Source organism: Bos indicus x Bos taurus, chromosome 9, assembly GCF_003369695.1.
Source record: "Bos indicus x Bos taurus breed Angus x Brahman F1 hybrid chromosome 9, Bos_hybrid_MaternalHap_v2.0, whole genome shotgun sequence".
Classification (NCBI taxonomy): domain Eukaryota; kingdom Metazoa; phylum Chordata; class Mammalia; order Artiodactyla; family Bovidae; genus Bos; species Bos indicus x Bos taurus.
In genome coordinates this window covers 40,879,919-40,907,008 of record NC_040084.1, presented here as the reverse complement: position 1 = coordinate 40,907,008, position 27,090 = coordinate 40,879,919, and the positions used below count along the sequence as shown (strand labels likewise).

Below are 27,090 nucleotides of genomic sequence, written 5' to 3'. Positions count from 1 at the left end.
TGACTTCTTACTTTTGCATTCCAGTCCCCGATAATGAAAAGGACATTTTTTGGGGTGTTAATTCTAAAAGGTCTTGTAGGTCTTCATAGAACTGTTCAACTTCACCTTCTTCAGCATTACTGGTTGGGACATAGGCTTGGATTACCGTGATATTGAATGGTTTGCCTGGAAATGAGCAGAGATCATTCTGTCGTTTTTGAGATTGCATCCAAGTACTGCATTTTGGACTCTTTCGTCGACCATGATGGCTACTCCATTTCTTCTAAGGGATTCCTGCCCACAGTAGTAGATATAATGGTCATCTGAGTTAAATTCACCCATTCCAGTCCATTTTAGTTCACTGATTCCTAGAATGTCGACGTTCACTCTTGCCATGTCCTATTTGACCACTTCCAATTTGCCTTGATTCATGGACCTAACATTCCAGGTTCCTATGCAATATTGCTCTTTACAGCATCGAACCTTGCTTCTATCACCAGTCACATCCACAACTGGGTATTGTTTTTGCTTTGGCTCCATCCCTTCATTCTTTCTGGTGTTATTTCTCCAATGATCTCCAGTAGCATATTGGGCACTTACCGACCTGGGGAGTTCCTCTTTCAGTATCCTATCATTTTGCCTTTTCATACTATTCATGGGGTTCTCAAGGCAAGAATACTGAAGTGGTTTGCCATTCCCTTCTCCAGTGGACCACATTCTGTCAGACCTCTCCACCATAACCCGTCTGTCTTGGGTGGCCCCCCACAGCATGGCTTAGTTTCATTGAGTTAGACAAGGCTGTGGTCCATGTGATCAGATTAGCTAGTTTTCTGTGATTATGGTTTCAGTGTGTCTGCCCTCTGATGCCCTCTCGCAACACCTACCGTCTTACTTGGGTTTCTTTTACCTTGGACGTGGGTTATCTCTTCACAGCTGTTCCATCAAAGCACAGCCACTGCTCCTTACCTTGGACGAGTTGCCCCTCCTGACCTTGAACGTGGAGTAGCTCCTCTCGGCTCTCCTGCACCAGTGCAGCTGCCGCTCCTTGGACGTGGGGTTGCTCCCTCAGCTAAGCCCATAGCTAAATGCCAAACCAGCTTTGTAGGCATTTGGCAGGGGAAGGTCTCCAAACTAGAAGTGTGTAGCCCCTCTCCAGGCTTATCTGTGAGCCAGTGACCTGCCAGGAGAGTACCCTGAAAGAAAAACGCTATACACACTTCCTTATCTGAGAATTTCTGAAGCGTACATGAGCTCTGTCCTATCAAAGTTTAGATTTGTGAAAGTCTTAAACTTCTTAGAAGCATGAACTTCTAGTCACAACATTAATTCTTTTGGATTTCCTACTTCAACTGTATTAGGAGAGTGGCGATATATCCAAAGAAAAAAACAAAATCAGATTTATTTGTTTATGATGGAAAGTAGCCAATTGTAGAAGAAACGTGGAATCCGATTTTGAAAACCAGGACCCCCAATAAATAACAGTAAATGTAAGTTCCAGAGGCTCCTGCTCTGTCATATCACATTTCTGGGAGGGTTTTGCTGGATGCTTTCTCTTGTGTGTACTAAGTCTCCTGTCAGAAAAATGGAAGTATGGGTAGGAAATCCCATCTAAAATTAGAAACAGCCAGAGGCAGGGAGAGGCCCTGTGGGTGCACTTGCTGAGAGCCAGTCCCACCCCCAACAGAAAAGCAAGCGGGTGGAACAGGGCGTGGCTCCTACTTCTGAGGCCATAGGTCTCTGTTGGTTTCAAGACTCCCCTGGAGTGGGAAGAGGAGAGAAGAGGTGAGGGAAGTTAAGAGGTACAAGCTTCCAGCTGCAAAATAAATGAGCCACAGGATGAAATATACAGCATAGGGAATATAGTTCGTAATATTGCAATAAGTGTGTATGGTGACAAACAGTAACTAGACTTACGGTGGTGATCATTTTGTGATCTATAGAAATATTGAATCACTATTTGAACCTGGAACTAACACAATGTTGTAGGCCAATTATACCTTAATTTTTTAAAAAAATGACTCTCCTGGCACCATGCACAAGGAAATAGGCCCCACCCAGCATAATTACCATGCACATGGAAGTTAGAGTGTTGACATACTTCATTGTTGCAGCACTGTCATATATTTAACTTGATTTTTTTTAACAGATAACGCATTCACCTGGTTCAAAACTCAAAATGACACAAAACATATATTTAGAAGGTTCATTGCCACTGCTATGTAATCATCTTTTTCAGTTTTTAATGTATCCTTTCAGTGCTTTTTATACATACACTAATTCATCCTTTTATTCAATACCTATTACCTAAGCACCTGCTATTTTCTAGGCTATATATTTTAAGCACTGTTTTGGGCATATAGTAGTCCCCCCTTTTCTGTGGAGAGCATGTTTGAACACCCCTAGAGGATGCCTGAAACGGGATAGTACCAAACCCTACACACACACACACACACACACACACACACACGTATGTATACTCAGTTGCTTCAGTCATGCGCGACTCTCTGTGACCTCATGGACTGTAGCCCACCAGGCTCCTCTGTCCATAGGATTCTCCAGGCAAGAATACAGGAGTGGGTTGCCATTGCCTGCTCCAATATATTGTATACTATAGTAAACATAGTGTATGTTTTTTCTATACATACATACCTATGGTAAAGTTCAATTTATAAGTTAAGCACAGTAAGAAATTAACAATAAAGTGAAGTGAAAGTCACTCAGTCATATCCAACTCTTTGCAACCCCATGGACTGTAGCCTGCCAGGTTCCTCTATCCATGGAATTCTCCAGGCAAGAATACTGAAGTGGCTTGCCATCCCCTCCTCCAGGGGATCTTCCCAACCCAGGGATTGAACCCAGGTCTCCCACATTGCAGGCGGATTCTTTACCATCTGAGCCCATGGTTGCCATTGCCTGCTCCAATATATATACATATTTGTACTACAGTAAATACAGTGTCTTTACTATATGTACGTATGTATATAGTATACTATGTTTTTTTCTATACATACATACCTGTGATAAAGTTTAATTTGTAAGTTTAGCACAGTAAGAAATTAAGGTCTCCCGCATTGTAGACAGACACTTTACTGTCTGAGCCACCAGGGAAGTCGTAATAATAAAATTGAAAAATTACAATATATTGTAATGAAAGTTATGTGAATGTAGTCTCTCCCAAAATAGTGTACCGTTCTCACCCTTCTTTGTGTAATGGTATGAGATGATGAAATGCCTATGTGACGAGAGAAAGTGACATCGACACTGTGATTTAGCACTCTTCAGGCTTCCATTGAGCTTCGATGATAGGTCAGAAGGGGGATCATCTGCTTTGGGTGATCCTGGATCATACAGCTGTTGTGATGTCCATGCTTTGATGCCAGGAGAAGACTATGTTAGTGGTTGGGGATCCCAGGTGGGGCAGAACATAGCTGGATGGCATGAGATTTCACTGTGATACTCAAGACAATGCTCAATTTAAAATGTATGAGTTGTTTATTTCTGCAATTGTCCATCTAGTATTTGCAGACTGCAATTGACCACAGGCAACTAAAACTGCAGAAAGCAAAACCATGAATAAGGGAGGACATCCTAATTGTCATGGAGCAAAAATCCTTATTCTCATGGAATTTATCATCTTGTAGGGGATAGACAGACAATAATCAAGGCACATAAGAAATAAGAAAATAGTGGAGTGAGGAGGATGGTGGTGTGGTGGTTTGAAGGGACACATTGTCATTTTAAATAGGGAGGTCAGGATAGACTTTACTGAGAAAGTGACATTTTGAGTGAAATTGAAGAAGGTGAAGGAGTTAGCTATGCAGGGTATCTGGAGGAAGAGCATTGCAGACAGAAAGACAACCCATACAAAGCCCTAAAGCAGAGCATACCTGTCATGTTTACAGAACAGCAAAGACTCAAGTGTAGCTGCAGTGGAGAGAGTGAAGGAGAGCAGTAGGGGATGTCAGAGAGGAAACATGAAAGGGCAATATCATGTAGGCTCTCGTGAGGACTTCAGTGTTTACTCTGAATGTGATGGGGAGCCTGTCCCAGAATTTGAGTGGCATGATCTGACTTATTTTTGAATAGAATTTCTCTGGCTGCTATGCTGGAAAGAAAAGGCTGAAGAAAGAAGAGGTTGGTTTTGAGGCTATTGCATTATGAATCTAAGCAAGAGAAGATGGTGAATCAAACAAAGTTAGGAGCAGTAGAAGTATTAAGTGGTAAGATTCTGGGCATATTTTTGAAGTCATTGATGGATTGGGTACAGGGTTTGGAGAAAAGAGAAGAGTCCATGATGACGCCAAGATTTTTGACCTGAGCATTTGGGAAAACTGAATTGCCATCTGCTGAGATGGCAAATTAGGGAGGGAAGATCAGAAGTTTAATTATGCACAAGTGAAGTTTGAAATGCTTTCAGACATGCAAGAAGAGATGCCAAGTGGGTATTTGATCTAAATTTGAGACTTGTCAGCATATGGATGGTATTTAGCCATGATACTAGATGAGATAGTCAAGGGGGTGAGTATAGATAGAAAAAACATAAAGGCAAACCAAGGGCTGAGTCCTGGGACACTCTAATGTTAAGAGCTGGGTGGGGCTGGGGGGTAGAAGGAAAACCAGAAAAAGGAGTCTACAAGAAACAGAGAGGTAGAGGAGAACTAGGACAGAGTGGTCCCCCAACGTCTGGTGATGGACGTTTCTCAAGCAAGAGGAAGTGGAAAGTTGTGTGAAATGTTACTGGAAGTCAAGTAAAAACACTGGTTTTAGCCATGTTGAGGTCACTGGTGTTTATGACAGAATCACTTTCAGTGGAATGGTGAAGGTAACAGCTGGGTGAGCGGGTCTAAGAAGGATTTTGAAAGAAGTCACAGACAATAAGTGTAGACATCTCTTTTGGAGAGTTTTGCTGAAAAAGGAGCAAAGGAATGAAGCAAAGGCTGACGTGGGAAATGGGGTCAAGTGGAAGATTTTTATGAGGTTGAAGAAATAACGTGTGCTGTTGTGAAGGACCCAGGAAAACAGAAGTGATGACATCAGAGAAAGCCAAATTTTTGGAGCAATGACCTTGAATAGGCTTGAGGGGGTGGCCTCTCCCTTTACTGTATTTACTGTATCTTTCTTATAAAAGATAGGATTTTATATCCACTGTTCTACACCTTGCATTTTCCATCTTAATTCATAGATTTATGAATATTCTTTTCACACACGGAGAAATTTTTCTCTTTTTTTACAGTTGCATACTATCCCATTGGAAGGATATACCATGGTTTGTGTGTTGTTTCTAAGTTTTTGATGTCCTAAACAATGCTACTCAATAATTGTGTATATGCCTTATCACATCCTTCCTTCGTGGCTCAGCTGGTAAAGAATCTACCTGCAATGCGGGAGACCTGGGTTTGATTCCTGGGTTGGGAAGATTCGCCTGGAGAAGGGAAAGGCTACCCACTCCAGTATTCTGGCCTGGAGAATTTCATGGACTGTCCATGGGTTCGCAAAGAGTCGGACACGACTGAGTGACTTTCACTTTTTCACTTATCACATGTGTGTTGGCCTTGTTGCTGCTTCAGTACAGGAGCTAAAGTTCATATTCTGCAGCTCTCTACACTTTCTAATCTGTGACTCTTTCTTCTTTCTTTTGAATTTCCTGACCTTTTAAAATCAACTCTGTATTCAACTTACTTGAATTTGTAACACTTAAATAGATAAATATAATAGCTCTTCATTTATTTCTGATAGTTGTGTTAGATCAAAATAATTGTTCAGTTACATGGAGGGACTTTATGAAAACAGATGTCATATAAGGTCAATAATTATGGTAACAAAATATTGTCCACTGGGCTTCAGAGGTGTTTTCCAAACCTTTTCTTAGGAATCTTGTTAGAGATCGTCCTTATTCCCGTGTTCTGGAGGGCCCCGTATCCTCAGCCACCACCTCCCCTCCCTCACCCGTCAGTTTTTGTGTGTTTGGAAATGACACCTTTTGTTGTGTCTTGGACAGTCGCCAACTTGTAACTATTAATAGTTGTTCAATGTTTCCTGATACTATTATTGGTGTTTCTTTCCCTAGACCTTTGGAAACACCAAGTCATGGAAGAAAACTTTTCAATTATCAGACCGCAAATAGTTGAAAATTTTGTACAGAGATTATTGGAGAATTACCAGGATGGTGGATTAGAGGTATGAGGTGAAAATTTGTCATTCTAGAGTGTCATTTGCTTTTTTTTTTTTAAACAAACCCAAATGAGAAAGACTTTCTTTTCAATACATCTCCTAATGCTTCCCTCACTCCCCTAAAGTGCAGATATGAGAACCGAGCCTGAACTCAAAGTAGAAATCACATGTTACCATTTTAATTTTGGAAAAAGACTGATTTTTAACTAAGATGGAAGAGTAATTATAATATGCATGTTGGCTCATTTCAGATTTAGCTAATTTTCCACATAACCTTGGAGCTTATTTATGGATGACTTATTTTTAGCAACATTTCCTGTTGTTGATTTTTTAGTATAAAAATTTAAGGAAAAAACAAAATAGCCTATGAAAATGCTACCTAGAAAACATTTTTAAATGAACAACATGAAAAAAACAACAGCTCCAAAAGGTAGCATTTTCATATGTCCTCCACTCCATCCATCATCTCCAGTTTCCTTTCCCAAAGGAAGCCAGTATCAATAATTTGTATGTATTTAACAGTATTTGAAGTCATAACAACTCTATATAATGTGTATATAACAATAATATATAGTTAATACATACAACAGTCATACGTATAGTCCTTGGAGTTTTGAACTGTTTACTATTGACAAAAGGTACCTTTCTAAATCAAAAGAATCTACTATAAAGGGTAGATAGGGGTGTATATGTAGATATTTGGCCATAACAGAGTTTTTAGGGCCTTTAACAAATTATACCAAAGTGCAGTAAGTAGCTATGAATCTAGCTTCCTTTGAAATTCAATCACTTTTAAAGCCTGCCTTAGCAAAATGTGCTCAGTTTTTTGAAACATTTTCTCCACATTTATGACCATTATATCTACTACTGTGGGCAGAGATCCCTTAGAAGAAATGGAGTAGCCATCATGGTCAACAAAAGAGTCTGAAATGCAGTACTCGGATGCAATCTCAAAAAAGACAGAATGACCCCTGTTCGTTTCCAAGGCAAACCATTCAAGATCATGGTAATCCAAGCCTATGCCCCAACCAGTAACACTGAAGAAGATGAAGTTGAAGGGTTCTATGAAGACCTGCAAGACCTTATAGAACTAACACCCAAAAAAGATGTCCTTTTCATTATAGGGGACTGGAATGCAAAAGTAGGAAGTCAAGAAACACCTGGAGTAACAGGCAAATTTGACCTTGGAATACGGAATGAAGCAGGGCAAAGGCTAATAGAGTTTTGCCAAGAGAATGCACTGGTCATAGCAAACACCCTCTTCCAACAACACAAGAGAAGACTCTACACATGGACATCACCAGATGGTCAACACCGAAATCAGATTGATCATATTCTTTGCAGCCAAAGATGGAGAAGCTCTATACAGTCAGCAAAAACAAGACCAGGAGCTGACTGAGGCTCAGACCATGAACTCCTTATTGCCAAATTCAGACTTAAATTGAAGAAAGTAGGGAAAATCAGTAGACCATTCAGGTATGACCTAAATCAAATCCCTTATGATTAAACAGTGGAAGTGAGAAATAGATTTAAGGGACTAGATCTGATAGACAGAATGGCTGATGGACTATGAATGGACGTTTGTGACATTGTACAGGAGACAGGGATCAAGACCATCCCCATGGAAAAGAAATGCAAAAAAGCAAAATGGCTGTCTGAGGAGGCCTTACAAATAGCTGTGAAAAGAAGAGAAGTGAAAAGCAAAGGAGAAAAGGAAGGATATTCCCATTTGAATGCAGAGTTCCAAAGAATAGCAAGGAGAGATAGGAAAGCCTTCCTCAGCGATCAATACAAAGAAATAGAGGAAAACAACAAAATGGGAAAGACTAGGGATCTCTTCAAGAAAATTAGAGATACCAAGGGAACATTTCAGGCAAAGATGGGCTCGATAAAGGACAGAAATGGTATGGACCTAACAGAAGCAGAAGATATTAAGAAGTGGCAAGAATACACAGAAGAACTGTACAAAATGACCCAGATAATCACAATGGTGTGGTCACTGACCTAGAGCCAGACATCCTGGAATATGAAGTCAAGTGGGCCTTAGAAAGCATCACTACAAACAAAGCTAGTGGAGGTGATGGAATTCCAGTTGAGCTATTTCAAATCCTGAAAGATGATGCTGTGAAAGTACCGCACTCAATATGCCAGCAAATTTGGAAAACTCAGCAGTGGCCACAGGACTGGAAAAGGTCAGTTTTCCCTCCAATCCCAAAGAAAGGCAATGCCAAAGAATGCTCCAACTACCGCACAATTGCACTCATCTCACATGCTAGTAAAGTAACGCTCAAAATTCTCCAAGCCAGGCTTCAGCAATATGTGAACCGTGAACTTCCAGATGTTCAAGCTGGTTTTAGAAAAGGCAGAGGAACCAGAGATCAAATTGCCAACATCCGCTGGATCATGGAAAAAGCAAGAGAATTCCAGAAAAACATCTATTTCTGCTTTATTGACTATGCCAAAGCCTTTGTGTGGATCACAATAAACTGTGGAAAATTCTGAAAGACATGGGAATACCAGACCACCTGACCTGCTTCTTGAGAAACCTGTATGCAGGTCAGGAAGCAACAGTAAGAACTGGACATGGAACAACAGACTGGTTCCAAATAGGAAAAGGAATACGTCAAGGCTGTATATTGTCATCCTGCTTATTTAACTTATATGCAGAGTACATCATAAGAAACGCTGGGCTAGAAGAAGCACAAGCTGAAATCAAGATTGCTGGGAGAAATATCAATAACCTCAGATATGCAGATGACACCACTCTTATGGCAGAAAGTGAAGAGGAGCTAAACAGCCTCTTGATGAAAGTGAAAGAGGAGAGTGAAAAAGTTGGCTTAAAGTTCAACATTCAGAAAACTAAGATCATGGCATCTGGTCCCATCACCTCATGGTAAGTAGATGGGGAAACAGTGGAAACAGTGTCAGACTTTATTTTTTGGGGCTCCAAAATCACTGCAGATGGTGATTGCAGCCATGAAATTAAAAGACGCTTACTCCTTGGAAGGAATGTTATGACCCACCTAGATAGCATAATTGAAAAGCAGAGACATTACTTTGCCAACAAAGGTCCATCTAGTCAAGGCTATGGTTTTTCCAGTGGTCATGTATGGATGTGAGAGTTGGACTGTGAAGAAAGCTGAGTGCCGAAGAATTGATGCTTTTGAACTGTGGTGTTGGAGAAGATTCTTTCAAGTCCCTTGGACTGCAAGGAGATCCAATCAGTCCATCCTAAAGGAGATCAGTCCTGGGTGTTCATTGGAAGGACTGATCCTGAAACTGAAACTCCAGTACTTTGGCCACCTCATGTGAAGAGTTGACTCATTGGAAAAGACCCTGATGCTGGGAAGGATTGAGGGCAGGAAGAGAAGGGGATGACAGAGGATGAGATAGCTGGATGGCATCACCGACTCGATGGACATGAGTTTGGATGAACTCTGGGAGTTGGTGATGGACAGGGAGGCCTGGCGTGCTGCGATTCATGGGGTCACAAAGAGTCGGACATGACTGAGCGACTGAACTGAAGCTCTTCAAATATTCTCCATAATTTTATAATAAGCATTTCAGTTCTTGTAGAGAATTCACAAGGTTGGTTAGAGGTACAGTCTTTCAGAATTCACATGTGATTTACATGTATTTGCTTTAAGCTTTCAGTTATACCCAGTGTAATACCCAGAATACTATGTATTCTGATGAGAGGGTAAAGTGTCTCCTCCTGGGTCTCTGCAGGGCAGTGGTTCTCAATCAGAGATACAGAGGTGATTAATGTGTGGCATGTGCAGAAAAATGTTTGAATCAAAAAATTTTATGACTTTCCTTAAAGGGAAGGAAATTCTTACACATGCTTCACCATGGAAAACATTCTATTAAGTGAAATAAGCCAATCATAGAAATGTAAATGCTGTGTGATTCCATTTATGCGAGGTATCTAATGTAGTCAGATTCAAAGAGACAGAAAGTAGAATGGTATTTGTCAATGTTTAGGGTTTCCGTTTTGCAACATGGAAAGAGTTCTAGAGATTGATCACACAATGGTGTGAATGTATTTAATGCCACTGAACTGTACACTTAAAAATGGCTAAAACGGCAAATCTCATGTATATTTTACCATGACGAAAGCAAAAAACAGTTTGTGGCTTAAGATCTGCTTGTCCTTTATCTATATACTTCACCCCAACATTGAAGACAGGATCTTCTAGGAAAGAAACATGGGTGTTAATAAACAGGGCAAGCCCACATCAGGCACAGCTGAAACTCAGGGTGCACTGATGAGGCTGGTATCAGCTGGCGGTTGTCCAGGATGTTAGGTCTCTCCAAACTCTGTGCCTGGTGGACCTCAAGACTCTTCTGGATCATCTGTAGTGTCAGGGAGTGCACTCTCTTTCAGTGTCACCCCCCACCTCCCATTCCTGGCAGCTTCTGTTTCTGGCAGCTCTTACTGAGCTGAATTTGGCCTCCCCATCATGTCCACCCTGGATCCTAGTTCTTGTCCTTGGGACACCACAAATCATGGTTCTAACCCATCACAACAAGCCTTTAAATATCTGAGGGCAAGTCAGAAGCTCAGTTGGTGCCATTGCTAACACGTGTGAATCCTCTCTAAAATTACACGTGGGATGGGCTCCAGGAGGACACACCCAAACAGGTGTTTCTCTGGGTTGGTGGGTAACAAATTGTTACCCCTTCCTCTGGGCAGTGAGGCCTATATCAGGGACACAGACATGGAAATGAAGGAGGCATCATGGTCACCTGGCCTGGGTGCCCCTGTGCAGAGCAGACCACACAAGTGTGCAAGGAAAATCCAGGCCCCGGCTTCCTTCCTTCAGACCACACCAGCCTCCTTTCCTACAATCTATCTATAGGAGTGCCCCACCCTCCTGGTCAGGCTCCTCTAATTTCATGGCTGTCTGACCAGCCTAGAGTGTCCTTGTCCTGGGTGATGGGCTTTGATTAGTGGCCATGAGTGTGTTGGATTTTGTCACAGGTGACTCATTAGGCTAATAGCCCCCTGAAGCCCACACAAGGCCTTCAGGCATCCTGATGCTGCCGCATTATTAGTCTTGTTCTTTTTCAGCCTGGTTCACTCTTTGAACCTCTTGAAATCTTTAAAAATCTGGATTTATCATGTAGCATACTCTGTCACCCTCTGGGTTCACATCAGCTTACCCTCAGTGTCCTTGTTCAAGCTTCTGACAACCATGTATGACAGATGGGTCCCAATGCAGCGCTACCCACCCTGGGTCCCCTCCACACTGAACAGTTGCTTTGGGCACAGTCTTGCACTGACCAGAAGCTCATCTTATTGTCCTGTCTCTCAGTTCATGTTCTCCATTTGTCCAAAAGGACATCATGAGAAACCTTCTCAGATGTCCTGCCGAAACCCAGATACATTGCATCTGCTCTAATTCCTCAGGGAAAAGATTAATCTGATCTGACTGTTCTTGAACCCATGTATCTCGTGATTTTTGCTTCCTTCTCCAAATTCTAGAACACCGGACTTTCACAATCAATATATTGGCCAAATTTTATGCCAAACACACTGGCCTGAAGTTAGAGACTGACCTTTTTTTGGAAATCAGAACTGAAACAGTCTGATTTCCAAATGTTTCATTCATATACTGAAAGTCATTCCCTCATTCAGCAAGTGTTTATGGATCTCCTTTTTTTTCAAGCACTTTATTATAGATATAAATGTAAAGAGCACAGTCCTTGCCCTGAAAGAACTCATAGAAAAAGTTAGGTGAACCAGTGATATCCAGAAAAGGTACTTCACGTTAGGCACTTAGATAAAGGCACAAATAGGGTGCTGTGTTAGCTTAGAGAAGGGGGAACATAACCTAGCTAGTGGGAGGAGGGATGGGAAGTAGTCAGGGGAAAATTCCTGGAGGAGATATTGTTTGAGCCAAGTTATAAAGCATAAATCAGGATTGGCCAGATGAAAAAGGGCAGGGGAGGGAAGGCAGCAATCTAGGAAGGGGGTTCTAGCAGAGTTCAGAGGAGGACGTTGTAAAAGTAAGCAGGGCCAGATGCTGAATGGCCTTGTGTGTAAGCCTTATGAGTTTGGATTTCATCCCACAGTCGGTGGGAAGTCACTGAAGCATTTTGTCAGCAGAGGTAGGTTTTAGACATATCATCAAAACACCGTGTGTGTGCCTGATGTTAGATGGATTGCTACGAGAAGCACAGTTACAGAAGCACAGTTTGTTCCAGCAGGGACTTCTGCTTCTCAAAAGTTGTTCTGCAACTCATCCCTGACTTTCTTGGTCACTAAGAGTCAGATCAGTGTCAAAGTGTCAAACAAGGCCTGGCACCTGCCATCCTTCACCCAGGCTGGGTCTCCAGAAGAATCCATGGGACACTGTGATGCTTTTCCAGGCAATGCCATCTGACACAGTTCAGGTTTAAGTGTTGGTGACACCTGGAGGGCACCAGGCCAACGGTCATCACTCTGGTTCTTAGGGAACCCAGGGGCTTGCCTTGGAGGGGAAGTTGGCAGATGAAGGCCCTTGGTGCTGCACTTTGAAACTGAGCTGACTCTTAGGGACCAAGGAAGGCAGGGATGAGTTGCAGAACAACTTTTGAGAAGCAAATTGCTGAGACCTCATAGAAGGACTGTGCCAAGAGAAGCACGTAGGCTCCAGCCCCACAATAGATGTTTCTCTGGGGGCTCCACTGCTGCTCTGGGAGTCCGGGCACCATCTGCAGAAGCAGAGGTCTTGTGCAGAGAGGGACTGCCGGGAACAGGGAGTCTCCCTGCACCTCTCTGTCACCTGTCAGCCATGGCTGCCTGTCTGCCCTGCTCAGATATGGTCCACATTCCAAGTGCCCACTGCAGATGCCCTGGCGGGGCCTTTACCTCTCTCCCTGCCTGCACACTCACCCTCTGTGTGCCATCCCCTTGAGCTGATCTTTCAGCCCAGGCTCCTAAGGCCTCAGTTGAGCCACTGCAGGGAAGGAAGCAACACAATTTCTCTGGCCTCTGGAGATGCTCCAGGGAGTCCTGGCTATTCTCACTTCTTTGGTATAACACGGACTCACCCAAGGCTTCCTTAACCTGGGCTGGTTCAAATAGCATGCTGGGTAAGAGAGGATGATGGCAGAGGGCCATCGTGGTTCGAGCCTGCGTTTCTGTTTGTTTGGGATCCTTTATCTGCAGTGGTTATGGAGAGTTATTTTGAGAAGTGTGCCCTGCTGAAGAGCTGTGGAGGCCCTGTTGGCACACTGCCACTGCCACCCAGGGCAGAGAGGTGTGAGTCAGTTGCGGCTGACTCCAAGCACTGGGGCCCGCCCACCTGGCTGAGGTCACTGGCCACACCCTGCTGGCCTCCAGTGCAGTCTCATGACTTCTCAAGGCTTCAGGCTTTCATTGTACTCAGTCCAGAGAAGTGTTTCCTTTGTGGATGCTAATCCACATAGCCTTGGCCCTGTCACCATATAGAAGACAAGGTCCAGGGGATGGAATCCTGGTGTCCTTTGCCTTGGAGGCAGCAGCTGACTCTGGCTGTCCTACTGCTCACTTGACAGGGGCAGGATGAATTGCCCTCACCCCCTTCAGCTGAGGGACCCCCTTGAGGAGGCCCTGGAGAGGGACGGAGGGAGGGAGGCTGAGCACCACCTCTGACTGCCTGGCTCCAGCTCATAAAATTCTCCAAGACATTCCATTCTGCGCGTCTTGAGTGCATTCCTGCCAAGTTGCTGCAGTTGATAACTTTTACCAAAGTTTTGCTATTTTTAATTGTATATATGTTTTATTAATACATATATTTTATATCTAATTATTTTAATTATATATACATTTTGTGAGTATACTAGAAAATAGAAATATGTATTAGAAAATACACTCATTAGCTTACCCTCATTGATAACCACTATTGTTATTTTGGTGCATTTCCTTCCAAGCTTTATTTGTAACTTTTTGGAATTCATGTACTTTTTAAACAAAATAAGATTATTCTATATGCCTTTCTGTTATGGTGTACTTTACCGTATGTTATAAATATGTTTGCTTGTCAATAAACATACATCCACAGCACAGTTTTTGGTGGCTGTTTAGTATTTCCCTGTACAGATGAATGAGCACATTCAACCTGTTTTCCATTATTAAGCACTTTAGATTGTTTCCAATTTTCTTTTCTGTGGGAAGGACTACTATAAAGAACATCTGTTAACATATTTTTGTGTATAACTTTTATCGTCCTCTAAAGATAAATTCCTAGAAGAGGCATTGCTAGGTCAAAGAACATGAATATTTTAAAATCTTTCCATAGATGCTGCTAGTCCACCCCCCAGAATACCCTGCTGATTTCCCCTCCCATCAGCAGTGATGAGGAAACCATTTTCCTCACTCTGTCAGTACTGGGTTTTATCACTATGTGCCACCTCTGTTAATTTGCCTCAACAACTCAGCTGGCAAAGCCTGTCTCTGCTCTCGCTGGAGGTCAGTGGCACGGAGGTTGCACTGATGGGATGGTGTCACCAGGATAATCAAATCAGAGCCAGGGGAACCACCCCAGGCCGGAAGGGAACCTAGTTTCTACAGCAGACTTGCAGGGAGCCTAGAGCTGTCCTGACACTGGAGGTGTCACAGGTAGGCACTGCATCAGGTGAGCAGACACGGAGAGGGACACATACAGACACATAGAAACCTATGTGGATACTCACAGATGGAAACATACACAGGTACAGACACACAGAGACATGCACTTGTGAATACAGACACACACACAAATGGACACAGACACACGGCTGATACAGACATACAGAGACACACAAGCACTCCCGTGGACACGCAGGTGCTGGTAAGGTGGATCTGCCCTACTGCCCACATATTGGTTCCCATTTCTCTTGGAACCTAAGACTAAGTCTGCCTTGGAGGGGTAGACTTTTCCTCTGTTCCTTAATGGCCATTTCTTCAAAAAGGTGTTGAAAGGGAAGAAATGGGACAGCCGAGAGAGTGAGCACTATGGCCCTTTGAGCAAGGCCAGAGGAGCCCCTGTCAGATGCCCCGCTTCAGAGGCCCCTCCGGCTCTGCTCCAGCCCCACTGTTCCCCACAGGAAATCCTCACAGCCAAGGGGATACACCCACTCAGATCCCTGGCTTCCCTTCTGGACCATGCTCCAGACACCTGGGGCCCTGAGATGTCCTGAATCCAGGGCCTGGTCCCCAGATCATCCTCCCCAGAGAGAGAGTGGACCTCACCACCTGTATGCACACTCTGGCCTGTGGCGTAGACGAGGACAGCTGTGCAAGGGCAGGGACAGCTGGGGTGTCTGCTTACACATATTCAACCCTCCCCCCAACCAGTCCCACAGTGTGATGTGAGGGCAAAGGTAGGGAGCAACCAGGGTCAAACTGTAAACTATGCGTTGGGGCCTACCTCTCCCCCAAGTAACCATATCTCAGTACTGAACTCAGAGTTGTCCAAGAATGATAAAATCAAACCTGGTCTCCCAAGTCATTTGAAGGTCTGTTTTTCAAATTGGAAGAATTAAACATTTTCAGTTTAATAGTTAGTTTGATTTATAACGGTTAAATATTTAAGACACTTAGACATCCGGAATGTGAGCCTCCATTTGTACTTTTTTTTTTAACTGAAGAATAAGTGCTTTACAGTATTGTGTTGGTTTCTACCAAACATCAACAGAAATCAGCCACAGGTTTACCTATGTCCCCTCCCACTTCAACATCCCTCCAACCTCCCTCCCCATCCCAACCCTCTAGGTTGTTACTGAGCCCCGGTTTGTGTTTCCTGAGTCATACAGCAAATTCCCATTGGCTATCTATTTTATATATGGTAATGTATGTTTCCGTGTTACTCTCCATACATCCCACCCTCTCCTTCCCTTCCCCCACCCAGCCATGTCCATAAGTCTGTTCTTTATGTCTCATTTGTACTCTTATCCTTGACCCTGTGGATGTTAGGATCAGACCTGAAAGAGAAGCTTGCAAGGCTGACGCCAATGTTTTTCTATGGAGGATGAATGGAAGTGGGTCTGTGAGCCAAAGCAATGTGTGCCGTGAGCAATAGTGTGGTGGCACTGCCCTGGAGGAGCTGTTGTGAGTGATGCCCCTTTTCTTTCAGGTCACTTTCAGGAAAGACCACCTTGAGGCCTGCCTCCTTTCCCTGGGTTGTGATGTGATGGCCAGAGAACGCAGCAACTTCGAGAGCTACTCCATGTGTTACGAGCATATATTGGAGCACGTTAGACAGAAGCTCTGCCAGAAGGAGCAAGTATGTTCCCAGACAGATGAGAAATACACTGGGGAAGGTGTGGGTAGGGAGGCCCAGGAGTGACTCCACAATGCGAGAGGTGTTCTTAATGTAAGAATTGAGGGTAAATGATACTCTCCAAATTTCTTTTCTTGTTGGCTTATTTCCTTGGGCTCTGGTCTTCTCAGCTGGGATGGTGATGGCCCCAGCAATACTGGGTTGTATGCTTTGGAGGCTTCTAGTGGGGAATATAAGAGGTGAACAACAAGGCAGCTGGCCCTTTGGAGAAGATCCTCAGCTGACCTTCCCACTCTCAGCAAACACAGGGAACTTTGTGCTGTTCCTGGTCCAGCAAGAAGCCAGGATCCCTGAGTAAGCTGTCTTCAGGATACGCATCGTGGGTCTCACTGATGAGACCATCTTAAAATGAGAGCCTATCCCAAAGTGCAGTGGGGCAACAACTACAGTCCTGGCTCCAGTTGGAGCTTGAGGATCTCAAAACGAAGCACCAGTAACACAAATAAGAGAAGTCTGGAGCATGCAGTACTGAATAAATGTTTGAGTTCGACGGTGCACTGTTTTTTCCTCTTCAGGAATTAGACATTATACGAAGAGGTCAAAATCCACCTGAAGACAAGGCTGGTCAGGTAGGCCAGTTATTACTCTAAAAGCTTTCTTCTCCATTTTTCGAATCCACAGTCTCAGCAGTAGCGAGGCATGGGACATGCTGCTGTCATCTTCTTGTGCCTCTTCCTGTAGAAATCCTGTCAATGACTGGTCCCCTACAGAGACATCCAGAGAGTGTGTTTGTACTTTTTAAGCACAAACTTAAAGACTTTTTTCCTTTAGTTTTTTTGCTGACTCTTGTTATTTTTTATTGCTTTGTTTTTTCTTTTTGTTGTTATTGGTTGTGTGTGTGTGTGTGTGTGGGGGGAGGGTGGGTGTTTTCTTCTCAGGTCAGCGTGCCATCTGAGGAAAAGGTAGTTAGGCTAAGGTGTCAAGGGAAGGCCAGTTTGGAAATGGAAGCCAAGACAGTTGAGTATTTTCTCCATATGAAAAGTGCTTAAGTAGCATTTCTTCTGGGTTCATTCATTCATCAACCATTTACTGAGCACCTACTATGTGTCTGGGACTGTTCTGGGACCCTTAAACCTTCCTTAGCTTCTGCTGCCTGAACTTGCACAACAAGACATTCACCTTCTTCATTGGGCCCAAAGCAGAAGTCCAATTCAATGTTGATATACAAAGAACTCTTTCTGCAGTGGCTATTGGGAATTCCTGAATTAGTTCCCATTAAGAAAAAAATATTTCTGCCACTAGGTTGCAGAACTCAGTCACAATATGATCATGGAGATCACTGCCCTGAGAGCCCGACTCACGGATTTGGAGGAGGAGAATCTAAATCTCAAAAAGCAAATTAGAAAAGAAGTCCAAGAAGAATATGAAGCATTAGTCCAAGCTTTGTTTGTGACATGTTTGCACATCAAAGTAAGTGACCTGGGTGGGATGTCTGGACAGTCCCATGGAGACCCGGGTATACCTGCCTCCCATGGTGGTTGTACAGAGGGATCAATAACAGAGTGGGCTTTGGGACAAGAGGTTGTTGGGGCCAAGAATACTCCAGCTCTAGGCTTTCACTGAAGAGAGTGAGTCAGCGATGGGTGCTCATTATTTTACCAAAAGAGACACTGAATTTTAAATAATTTAGATATTTGCTATTTTCCTCACTCTACTGCATTGTTACCATATGATTGCTGTTGAGGCAAGGGGGAGTTCTTCTTCTCCCAAACCCCAACAGTTTTATGTTACTCTTTTGTCTACTGAATGACCATCCGAAACAGGAGAGAGCAGTACCCTGGGCCAGGCCAAGCCCCAATGTAGGTAGTAACAGCTACCTCCTAGAAGCTCACTGGGCAGATTCGAATTTGAATCAGCTTTTGAAAATTTTACAGCCCTCAAAACTCCCACTAGCTGGGCATATACAGTGTCAGGGAACTGCTGACCTGTCAATAAAGGTCCTCTCAGAAGAGGAGTGATGGGTGCACACGTGCCCACAGCACTGTGGAAGCCTGTCACTGCCTTATGACTTCTGACCAGCTGTAAGATGGAGACCCATGCCTAAAACAGGCCATCACGGAGCCTGGTCCAGCTGCCCCACAAGTGAGAATTTCAGTACAGCCATACCTCCCCCAAGTCCCCCAGATCTGCCCCCTTCCCTGCTATCAGGTGTTCCCCAGAGCCAGCCCCATGTGGGTCCTTCCATCACTCCCTCCTCCCAGGGGATTCCAGGGTGGTTCCTGGACTTGTTCCATTGAGAGGAGTTTCCACTGAGCCTCTCTGGTTATTCCAGAGAGGATTGAACACTGCTGCTTACTGTGAAGTGTCCATAAAGTACAAGTGCTTACAAATGTTAAGGGATCCAAACCAACTTGCATTGGGCATGGCACTGCAGCGAAGTGTAAGCAGACAGTGAAGTCTAGAATTTACTAAGCTGTCTTTCAGGTGTGAAATTGTTAAAAAATTTCTTAGGTTCCTTTTAGCTTCTGTCAGATTCCAAGACAAGAAATTCTCTATTTCGCTCAGGCTCAACTAGTTGCACAAGCCCCTGGAGGTAGGGAATCCCTGTTTTATCCCAGGGTCCCCATAAGGTGGTGAAGCTTGAGCTGTGTGGTCACTAGCCAAGCTTTCTGCTGTGTCTCCCCTGCCCTAACCTCCCGTTTCCTCTCCAGGGAAGTGGTTCAGAGGTGACAGGACACCCCACAGTCACTTCTTACCCAAGGATGCTGGGTCTTCAAGTTGTACTAAGCAGTGAGCAAGCTGTTTCACCATAAGCTGTTAGCCATAGCCACTCAGAATGAACGGGCCGTTTGATAATGAGATTTCCACTGGAGCCTAGAGAGGAAGGGCAGCCAGCCTATTCCTTCCTCTAATGTGTCTATTTTAATGGAGTTCCTTGTTAGTGGCTCATGGATAGTGTCTTATCTGCTCAGATTCTGCTGAGTAAATCTCATAGCAAAAATCCCTAGGTTCAAATTCCCAAGTAACCCTTTGTGTGTGTTTCTGGTGCTGAGGGGGTTGAGGGGAATGAGAGGGTGATTTGCTTTTCCACCTGTGACATCCCATTCTTCTGCCTCCTTGGCATCTGACGACCACAGGCTCTAAGATGTGCAGATGATGAAGCCCTGCAGGTTGAGGACAACACTAAAGGACTAAAGGGGTCACAAGTGACACTTTCAGACAGTGCCCGATAGAGTAATTGTTTGGTCGACGACGTTTTAATGTGAAATCGTTCCTGAAAGTTGGGTTTTAGAAGGCAAAATGACTCTTCCTCAGCTGCCTTTCCTAAACCTGAGTCTGCACTTTGCAGGAGAAGTTGGATGAGAATCAGCTTAATTTGATCCAGAAAGTGTGTGAGCTCATCGGCGAAGTAAGAACAGAAGGGATTGACAACATGAAAAGCCTAAAGAAGAAGTGGGGCTCCGCCAGGCCTGACGAAGAAATGAAAGAAAATCCAGCCAAAGTATGTGATTTCACTTAGAGTGGGGTATCAGCACTTCATCCCAGCGTCTGACCCTGCCGCTTGCTTGGGTTGCATTCCTGTTCTGTTTCCCAGAGAAAGCCTGTGTCAGGCATTTTAAAAGGGCTCTGGGGCTCACTGCACAATTGTCTCATCTTCTGGAAGGCATGTTTCTGACGTTAGGATTTATGTCCTTCCCGAGAAAAGTGCTGCGGGCAACCTTTTCTGAAAGTGAGCCTTCTAAGCAGGAGCAGCTGCAGCCTTTGGAGCAGGACAACTGCGGCCTGCCCGCCCTGGTGCGCAAACTGAGGAGCCTGGGCCATTGGAGGCTGGTGGTGCAGCAGGCGCACTTCCGGGGCCAGCTGAGCAGGGCTGAGAAGGTGAGCGCTGGGGGAGGGAGGCCCCGCCCAGCCAGGGGGAAGGGTGGCACTGGCCTCCCTGGATGCAGCTGCCGCACCGGTGTCAGGTAGCAAGACCGACGGACCAAGAAGCAAATGAGAGGACAGATCAGAGAGTTTAGCACAAGGAAAGGGAAAAGATGGAGTTGGCAAACTTTGTCAAAGCACTGCAAATCTTTGGGTTTCACGCATTATTATCGGTGGGAAATGCACTAACAGTAAGTTGAAAATCTGTTTTAAGGAAAATTGAAACCAAAGCACATATCAATAGTGGTTTGGAAACTTTGACTTACTGTTTCCGAAAGATTTTATTTATGCTGATCTGTCACACTGTTCTTAACTGAAATTAAGGAGGCAGTGGCCAGCGGGAGCTCTATGCTTCCAGAAATTTCAAAGAATGATGGTTCAGAGACTTCTTGTGAAACTGAAAATGTGGAAAAGAAACTCATATCCTACCTTACTGTGTTTGGGATGTTCACAGGAAGCTGTGCAAACGAAAAAAGAGTGTTTGAACATCAAGCTAATGGCAGAACGAGAAGTGGTTTTATTTCGTCAACAGCTATTGGCTCTAAGGCAGGCCCTGGCTAGGGCTCAGGCAGACAATGTGAAGATGTGCAGGCAGCAGGAGAATCAGGTATCTGAGCTCAGAAGCCCTCTTCCTCCCTCTCTGTGAACACGTTCTGGCCAGGAGACACGGCACTGAGCTGCCTGTGGCGGTCACCAGAGTGCCGCAGTGTGGAGCTGAGCAGACAGCACTGCTGGAGAAGGATGGCCTGGATCCCAGCTTCCCTTCTCCCTCCTTTCCAGCCCAGAGACCAGGGGCAGTGGCCAAAAGGCTTTTGTTGTTATTCATATTTGGCTAAAATGGTGGGATACTGCTCATATCTAAGATTGATCTCTCTCTGTGTTTCTCTATTTTTTTTTTTACCCAGAGAGCATCTAGGGGTCTGAGTCTCTGCCTCTAACACCTTCCTTTCATGCTCCAAGCATGTTTTCTATGAGTGTGGTCCAGCCATCAGCATTGTGCCCCAAGCAGGGAGTCTTGGTTCCTTTCCTGGTGACCCACACTAAATCTTAATTTCAGAAGTTACTGCTGCTCTAAAGAACTGGCACCAAAATAAAGGCTTTTTAAAATCTATGCTCTTAATAACTGTGCCAACCATCTGAGCATAAATGAAACAGAGGCCTTAGGTTTAGAGAGACAAGAGCTGAGTTTAAATAACAGCCTAGGAAACAGCCTGGGCATATTTTAAGAGATGAAATATAATCTGTTCCTTTTGGACCCTAATTCCTTCATTATGGTGTGCCAGTGAATTGTGATATATAATTATGTGATATATAATTATATAATTACCCTACAAGTATTAATCCTCATTATTAATACAATATTATAAGTAAGGATCGACCTTCTGGTAACCGTCGATTAGAAAAATTTCAGAACAGAACCAAATTATTACTGCTCTTTTTTAACCATCTGCAACCTGGCTTTTCCCAGGTTTTTTAAGAAGTCAAAACAGAGGCAACATTAGTGCCTCCCTTGCCCACTCTCGGTACGTACTGCATCAGCACGTTCTCCCCAGGTCCAGCCCTTCCGTTGCTATCACGTGATAAAGGGGTAGTGACGTGCAGATGCAGTCTGTAGTAGGAATGACTGTGGGGTCTTGCTGCTGGTTGGCACAAGACAGGACAGAATGGCTGGGAGGTGGTACCTGAACCCAGGAACACTTCACACAATTCTGCCCCTGGGTTTTAATTGAGGGGACAGTTGTGTTGGCCAACGTTTCATTCCCTCTGCTGAGACCGTGTGCCTTTCTCATTTCCTGCTGCAGGCACAATTGCTGAAAGAGTTAGAACACCGAGTGACCCAGGAAGCTCTCCACAGGCAGCAGCTGGATTTAATGAAAGCCTCCAGCATGGAGAAGCTCTTAAAGGATGTGGAGCAAAAGGAACAGCACCTGCAGCTCCTCACTGAAGATGCCAAGAGGGCTTCTAAACTGGGCCAGCTGCAGCAGAAGAAAATTCAGAGAGAACTCCGACAGGTAACTCCAGTGAGAGGTAGCAAGTCAGGGCGCACCAGCCAGAGTGGTTTCCATCTTGTCCTCTCCACACCTCTCTTGCCTCCACAGTGGTATTCCTTACCTCGGTCACTCCCAGGAACAGCAGGGAAATGGAAATATCTTCTATACCTGGGTGATTGTTCAAGCTGCTTGTGAGCAAAGATGATGGCTTGAGTGCCTTGAGGCCCAGAATCTTGGCATCTTTGTCACCCACTTGGAAAGCATATTTCCACATGGCTCTAATCTTTGAGCTAGGAGGGATCTTTTAGAAAATCCTGACAAGTAATCTGGAAAAGCAGCAAGTATTATTGTAAGGGAATTTTATTCATGGTGTTTCTGGAATTGTAGAAATAAGAAAGGAAAGGCTGAAGTGGTTTCCAGACCCAGTATGTTCTTCTTCAATATACCCCACAGCAAAAAAAAAAGGAAATAATGTACATGTGGACTAATGTAAGTTCCAACAAAGGAGACCACAGAATGAAATTCAACACAAAAGGAAAAATAAAAAAAACCAAAACACCACTTTCTGGGGCAGGTGTTTCACACATATTCATTGAATAAATAAGTCATTTAATTCCCCAGATATAATAGGAAATAGAAATCAGAAGGTTAAATGATTGTTTTAAGTGCTCAAGGAAGTCAGTAAGGGAAATTTTATAAAATAAATGACCAAAAAAGGATTTAAAAAGGTATCCTCTCACAGTTCAGGAGGTCAGAGTCTGAAATCTAGGTGTGGGTCCCTGCAGGCGGCTTGGGCAGAACCTGCGCCATGGCTCCCCTGGCTGCTGGCGGCTGACCGCAGTCCCCGGTGTCCTGTGCATGCAGCTGCAGCTCTCCATTCGGCCTTCTTCCCTGAATCTCTGTGTGTGTGCATCTGTGCTTGCTCCACTGTTTATAAGGTCATCAGTGTTCAATTTACGGCCCTCCCTGTAATCCAGTATGACTTCATCTTCACTTAATCACGTCTACAAAAACTATTTTCAAATAAGGTAACATTTTGAGGTTCCAGGTTGTGGGAGACACTATTCAACCTGTTACACTATTACTTTTTCATAATTAAAAACAATTAGGAGATGATAAAAAATAAATTTAAAAAGAAAAAAATGCCTGTGATCTATGCAGATGAGTCACTTTGGGCATAGAGACTCTCTGGCCCGGGGACTCTGGGTCAGGGGTGCAAGGGGAGAGCAAACATGAAGCTGTCTTCTGGATGTGGGCCTTGTGTTAGGCCTGGAGATGGTGCTCAGTGCACTCCCTGCAGATGATTAGTTGAACTTAGAGGTCTGGGAGAGAGATCAAGTCTTTGCTTGAAGCCATCAGGGGTCCCACAGGCACTGGGCTTGGCCTACAAGGTCCTCTGTGAACTGGTTCCTCTCCCCTCCCCGCTTCTCCTCTGATAAAAGATAACTTTTGTGAGTAAACTTCTATTATAAGAGGATAACGTGTTCCAAGGGCTGCCTCTGTTTCTCGCTGATTAAGTTCTCGACCTTCCTGGTGCTCCTGATTTTCATAAGGCTCAGTTCAGCCTGACCAGGGATTTTTTGAAAACTTGTATTCCTGGGATAGCTTTGGACCCACACTGTCTCTGGCAATCCCCCTACCCCACCCTTCACAGTGAACTGATGGAACAGTTCTGCTTCCCAAAAGCATTTCTGCTTCCCAAGCACTTTTCCACTCAGGTGAGAAGCCGGCTTGCCCATGAGCGTAGTGTGAAGCTGGATGCTTTCCAGTGGGTAGAAGAGCTACAAAGTCAGCTTAATGATGCTGAGCAATCCTCCACCCAAAGAAACTCACCTGGCGGTAAGGATACCCTCTCTCTGGGTAGAATAAGCTCCCAGGGTCTTGGGTGGGGATTGAAGGAGGGTCCTGGGGACTAATGATAACATTCCAGTGGCTGTGAAGGGAGTGCTTCATATTTGTTGAATGAATGAATGAAACTTTATTCTCATTTGCAGTTAGAACTTTCTATTTTAGTTCACCTTGGAGTATTGATATATTAAAAGGTTTCAATCATAAAAACTAGTTCAAGTTGAAATATGTCACCAAAAGAAGACTGAGTATATCACTAGATTTTGAAGCAAGCTAACACCTTAGGAGAATAGAGGAGTAGAATTTGCCATCCTAATGTGTCTCTTTGGCATAAAGAGCTGATTATTTTTAAGAAAAAGGAGACATGGGAAGGGAGTAGACATTTCTCCAAAGAAGACATACAGATGGCTAACAAACACATGAAAAGATGCTCAACATCACTCATTATCAGAGAAATGCAAATCAAAACCACTATGAGGTACCATTTCACACCAGTCAGAATGGCTGCGATCCAAAAGTCTACAAATAATAAATGCTGGAGAGGGTGTGGAGAAAAGGGAACCCTCTTACACTGCTGGTGGGAATGCAAACTAGTACAGCCACTATGGAGAACAGTGTAGAGATTCCTTAAAAAACTGGAAATAGAACTGCCTTATGATCCAGCAATCCCACTGCTGGGCATACACACTGAGGAAACCAGAAGGGAAAGAGACACGTGTACCCCAATGTTCATTGCAGCACTAGTTATAATAGCCAGGATATGGAAGCAACCTAGATGTCCATCAGCAGATGAATGGATAAGAAAGCTGTGGTACATATAAACAATGGAGTATTACTCAGCCATTAAAAAGAAAACATTTGAATCAGTTCTAATGAGGTGGATGAAACTGGAACCTATTATACAGAGTGAAGTAAGCCAGAAAGAAAAACACCAATACAGTATACTAACACATATATATGGAATTTAGAAAGATGGTAACAATAACCCTGTGTACGAGACAGCAAAAGAGACACTGATGTGTAGATCAGTCTTATGGACTCTGTGGGAGAGGGAGAGGGTGGGAAGATTTGGGAGAATGGCATTGAAACATGTAAAATATCATGTATGAAACGAGATGCCAGTGAATGCCCTGGTTCGATGCATGATACTGGATGCTTGGGGCTAGTGCACTGGGACGACCCAGAGGGATGGTATGGGGAGGGAGGAGGGAGGAGGGTTCAGGATGGGGAACACATGTATACCTGTGGCAGATTCATTTTGATATTTGGCAAAACTAATACAATTATGTAAAGTTTAAAAATTAAATAAAATTAAAAAAAAAAAAAAAGGAAGGGAGTTGCCCTTCTGTAAGAAATGTTTACAGTTTTAAGAGCATCTCTTTCTTCAGTACAAGGAAGAGAAGGATGACCAAATCTCTAGAAATTTATCTGTGGAAAAGACAAATCTGTGTAACAATGTTACCCTCATTTACTCTGCTTTTCCTGGTAACCTCTCATAACTGACTTTCCCCCATCTTCAACATCTTCTTCTGTCTTCAGCTGAGGATGGCATTTAAGTTGAGAGCTTCAATAATGCTGCCAAGTTGCTCAGTTTTCCTAGGTCTCTCCCATGTGTTTGTTGTTCAGTCACTAAGTCATGTCTGACTCTGTGATCCCATGGACTGTAGCCTGGCAGGCTCCTCTGCCCTCCACTATCTCCTGGAGTTTGCTCAAATTCATGTTCATTGAGTTGGTGACGCTATCTAACCATCTTATCCTCTGCTGCCCCCTTCTCACTTTACCTTCAATCTTCAGAGTCTTTTCCAGTGAGTCAGCTCTTCACATCAGATGGCCAACATATTGAAGCTTCAGCAATAGTCCATTCAGTGAATATTCAGGGTTGATTTCCTTTAGGACTGACTGGTTAGATCTCCTGCAGTCTAAGGGACTCTCAAGAGTCCTCCAGCACCACAAATGGAAAGCATCAGTTCTTCAGCCTCAGCCTTTTTATGGTCCAACTCTCAAATCCATATATGACTACTGGAAAAACCATAGCTTTCACTAGACAGACCTTTGTTGGCAAAGTGATGTCTCTGCTTTTTGATATGCTGTCTAGGTTTGTCATAACTTTTCTTCCAAGGAGAAAATGTTGTTTAGTTTCATGGCCGCAGTCACCATGTACAGTGATTTTGCAGCCCAAGAAAATAAAATCTGTCACTGCTTCCACTTTTCCCCCTTCTATTTGCCATGAAGTGATGGGTCTGGTTTCCATGATCTTAGTTTTCTGAATGTTGAGTTTTAAGCCAGCTTTTTCACTCTCCTCTTTCACCCTCATCAAGAAGCTCTTTAGTTCCTCTTCACTTTCTGCCATTACAGTGGTATCATTTGCATCTCTGAGGTTGATATTTCTCCCAGCAATCTTGATTCCAGCTTGTGAGTCATCCAGCCTGGCATTTCTCATGATGTACTCTGCATATAAGTTAATTAAGCAGGGTGACAACATACAACCTTGTAGTTGTTGCTAAGTTGTTGTTGCTAAGTCACTTCAGTCATGTCCGACTCTGTGTGACCCCATAGACGGCAGCCCACCAGGCTCCCCCGTCCCTGGGATCCTCCAGGCAAGAACACTGGAGTGGGTTGCCATTTCCTTCTCCAATGCATGAAAAAGTGAAAGTGAAGTCACTCAGTCATGTCCGACTTAGCGACCCCATGGACTGCAGCCTACCAGGCACCTCTGTCCATGGGATTTTCTAGGCAAGAGTACTGGAGTGGGGTGCCGTTGCCTTCTCCAACAACCTTGTAGTACTCCTTCCCAATTTTGAACCAGTCTGCTGTTCCATGACCAGTCCTAACTGTTGCTTCTTGACCTGCATGCAGGTTTCTCAGCAGACAGGCAAGGTCTCTAAGAATTTTTCCACTGTTTGTTGCAATCCACACAAAGTCTTCAGTGTAGTCAGTGAAGCAGAAAT

At 44.0% G+C, this 27,090-nt stretch overlaps 1 protein-coding gene across 1 annotated transcript in view; it reads left to right on the top strand.

Annotated features, from left to right (window-relative positions):
- The window catches only part of LOC113898267, a 175,953-nt gene that overhangs the window by 142,999 nt on the left and 5,864 nt on the right, over positions 1-27,090 (top strand). Inside the window, exons 36-44 of the mRNA XM_027551255.1 lie at positions 6,047-6,156; positions 16,233-16,382; positions 16,955-17,008; positions 17,682-17,849; positions 19,729-19,881; positions 20,127-20,258; positions 20,758-20,910; positions 22,106-22,315; positions 24,013-24,133. Coding sequence (XP_027407056.1) covers positions 6,047-6,156; positions 16,233-16,382; positions 16,955-17,008; positions 17,682-17,849; positions 19,729-19,881; positions 20,127-20,258; positions 20,758-20,910; positions 22,106-22,315; positions 24,013-24,133 — 1,251 coding nt within the window. The remainder of the gene's footprint in view (positions 1-6,046; positions 6,157-16,232; positions 16,383-16,954; positions 17,009-17,681; positions 17,850-19,728; positions 19,882-20,126; positions 20,259-20,757; positions 20,911-22,105; positions 22,316-24,012; positions 24,134-27,090) is intronic.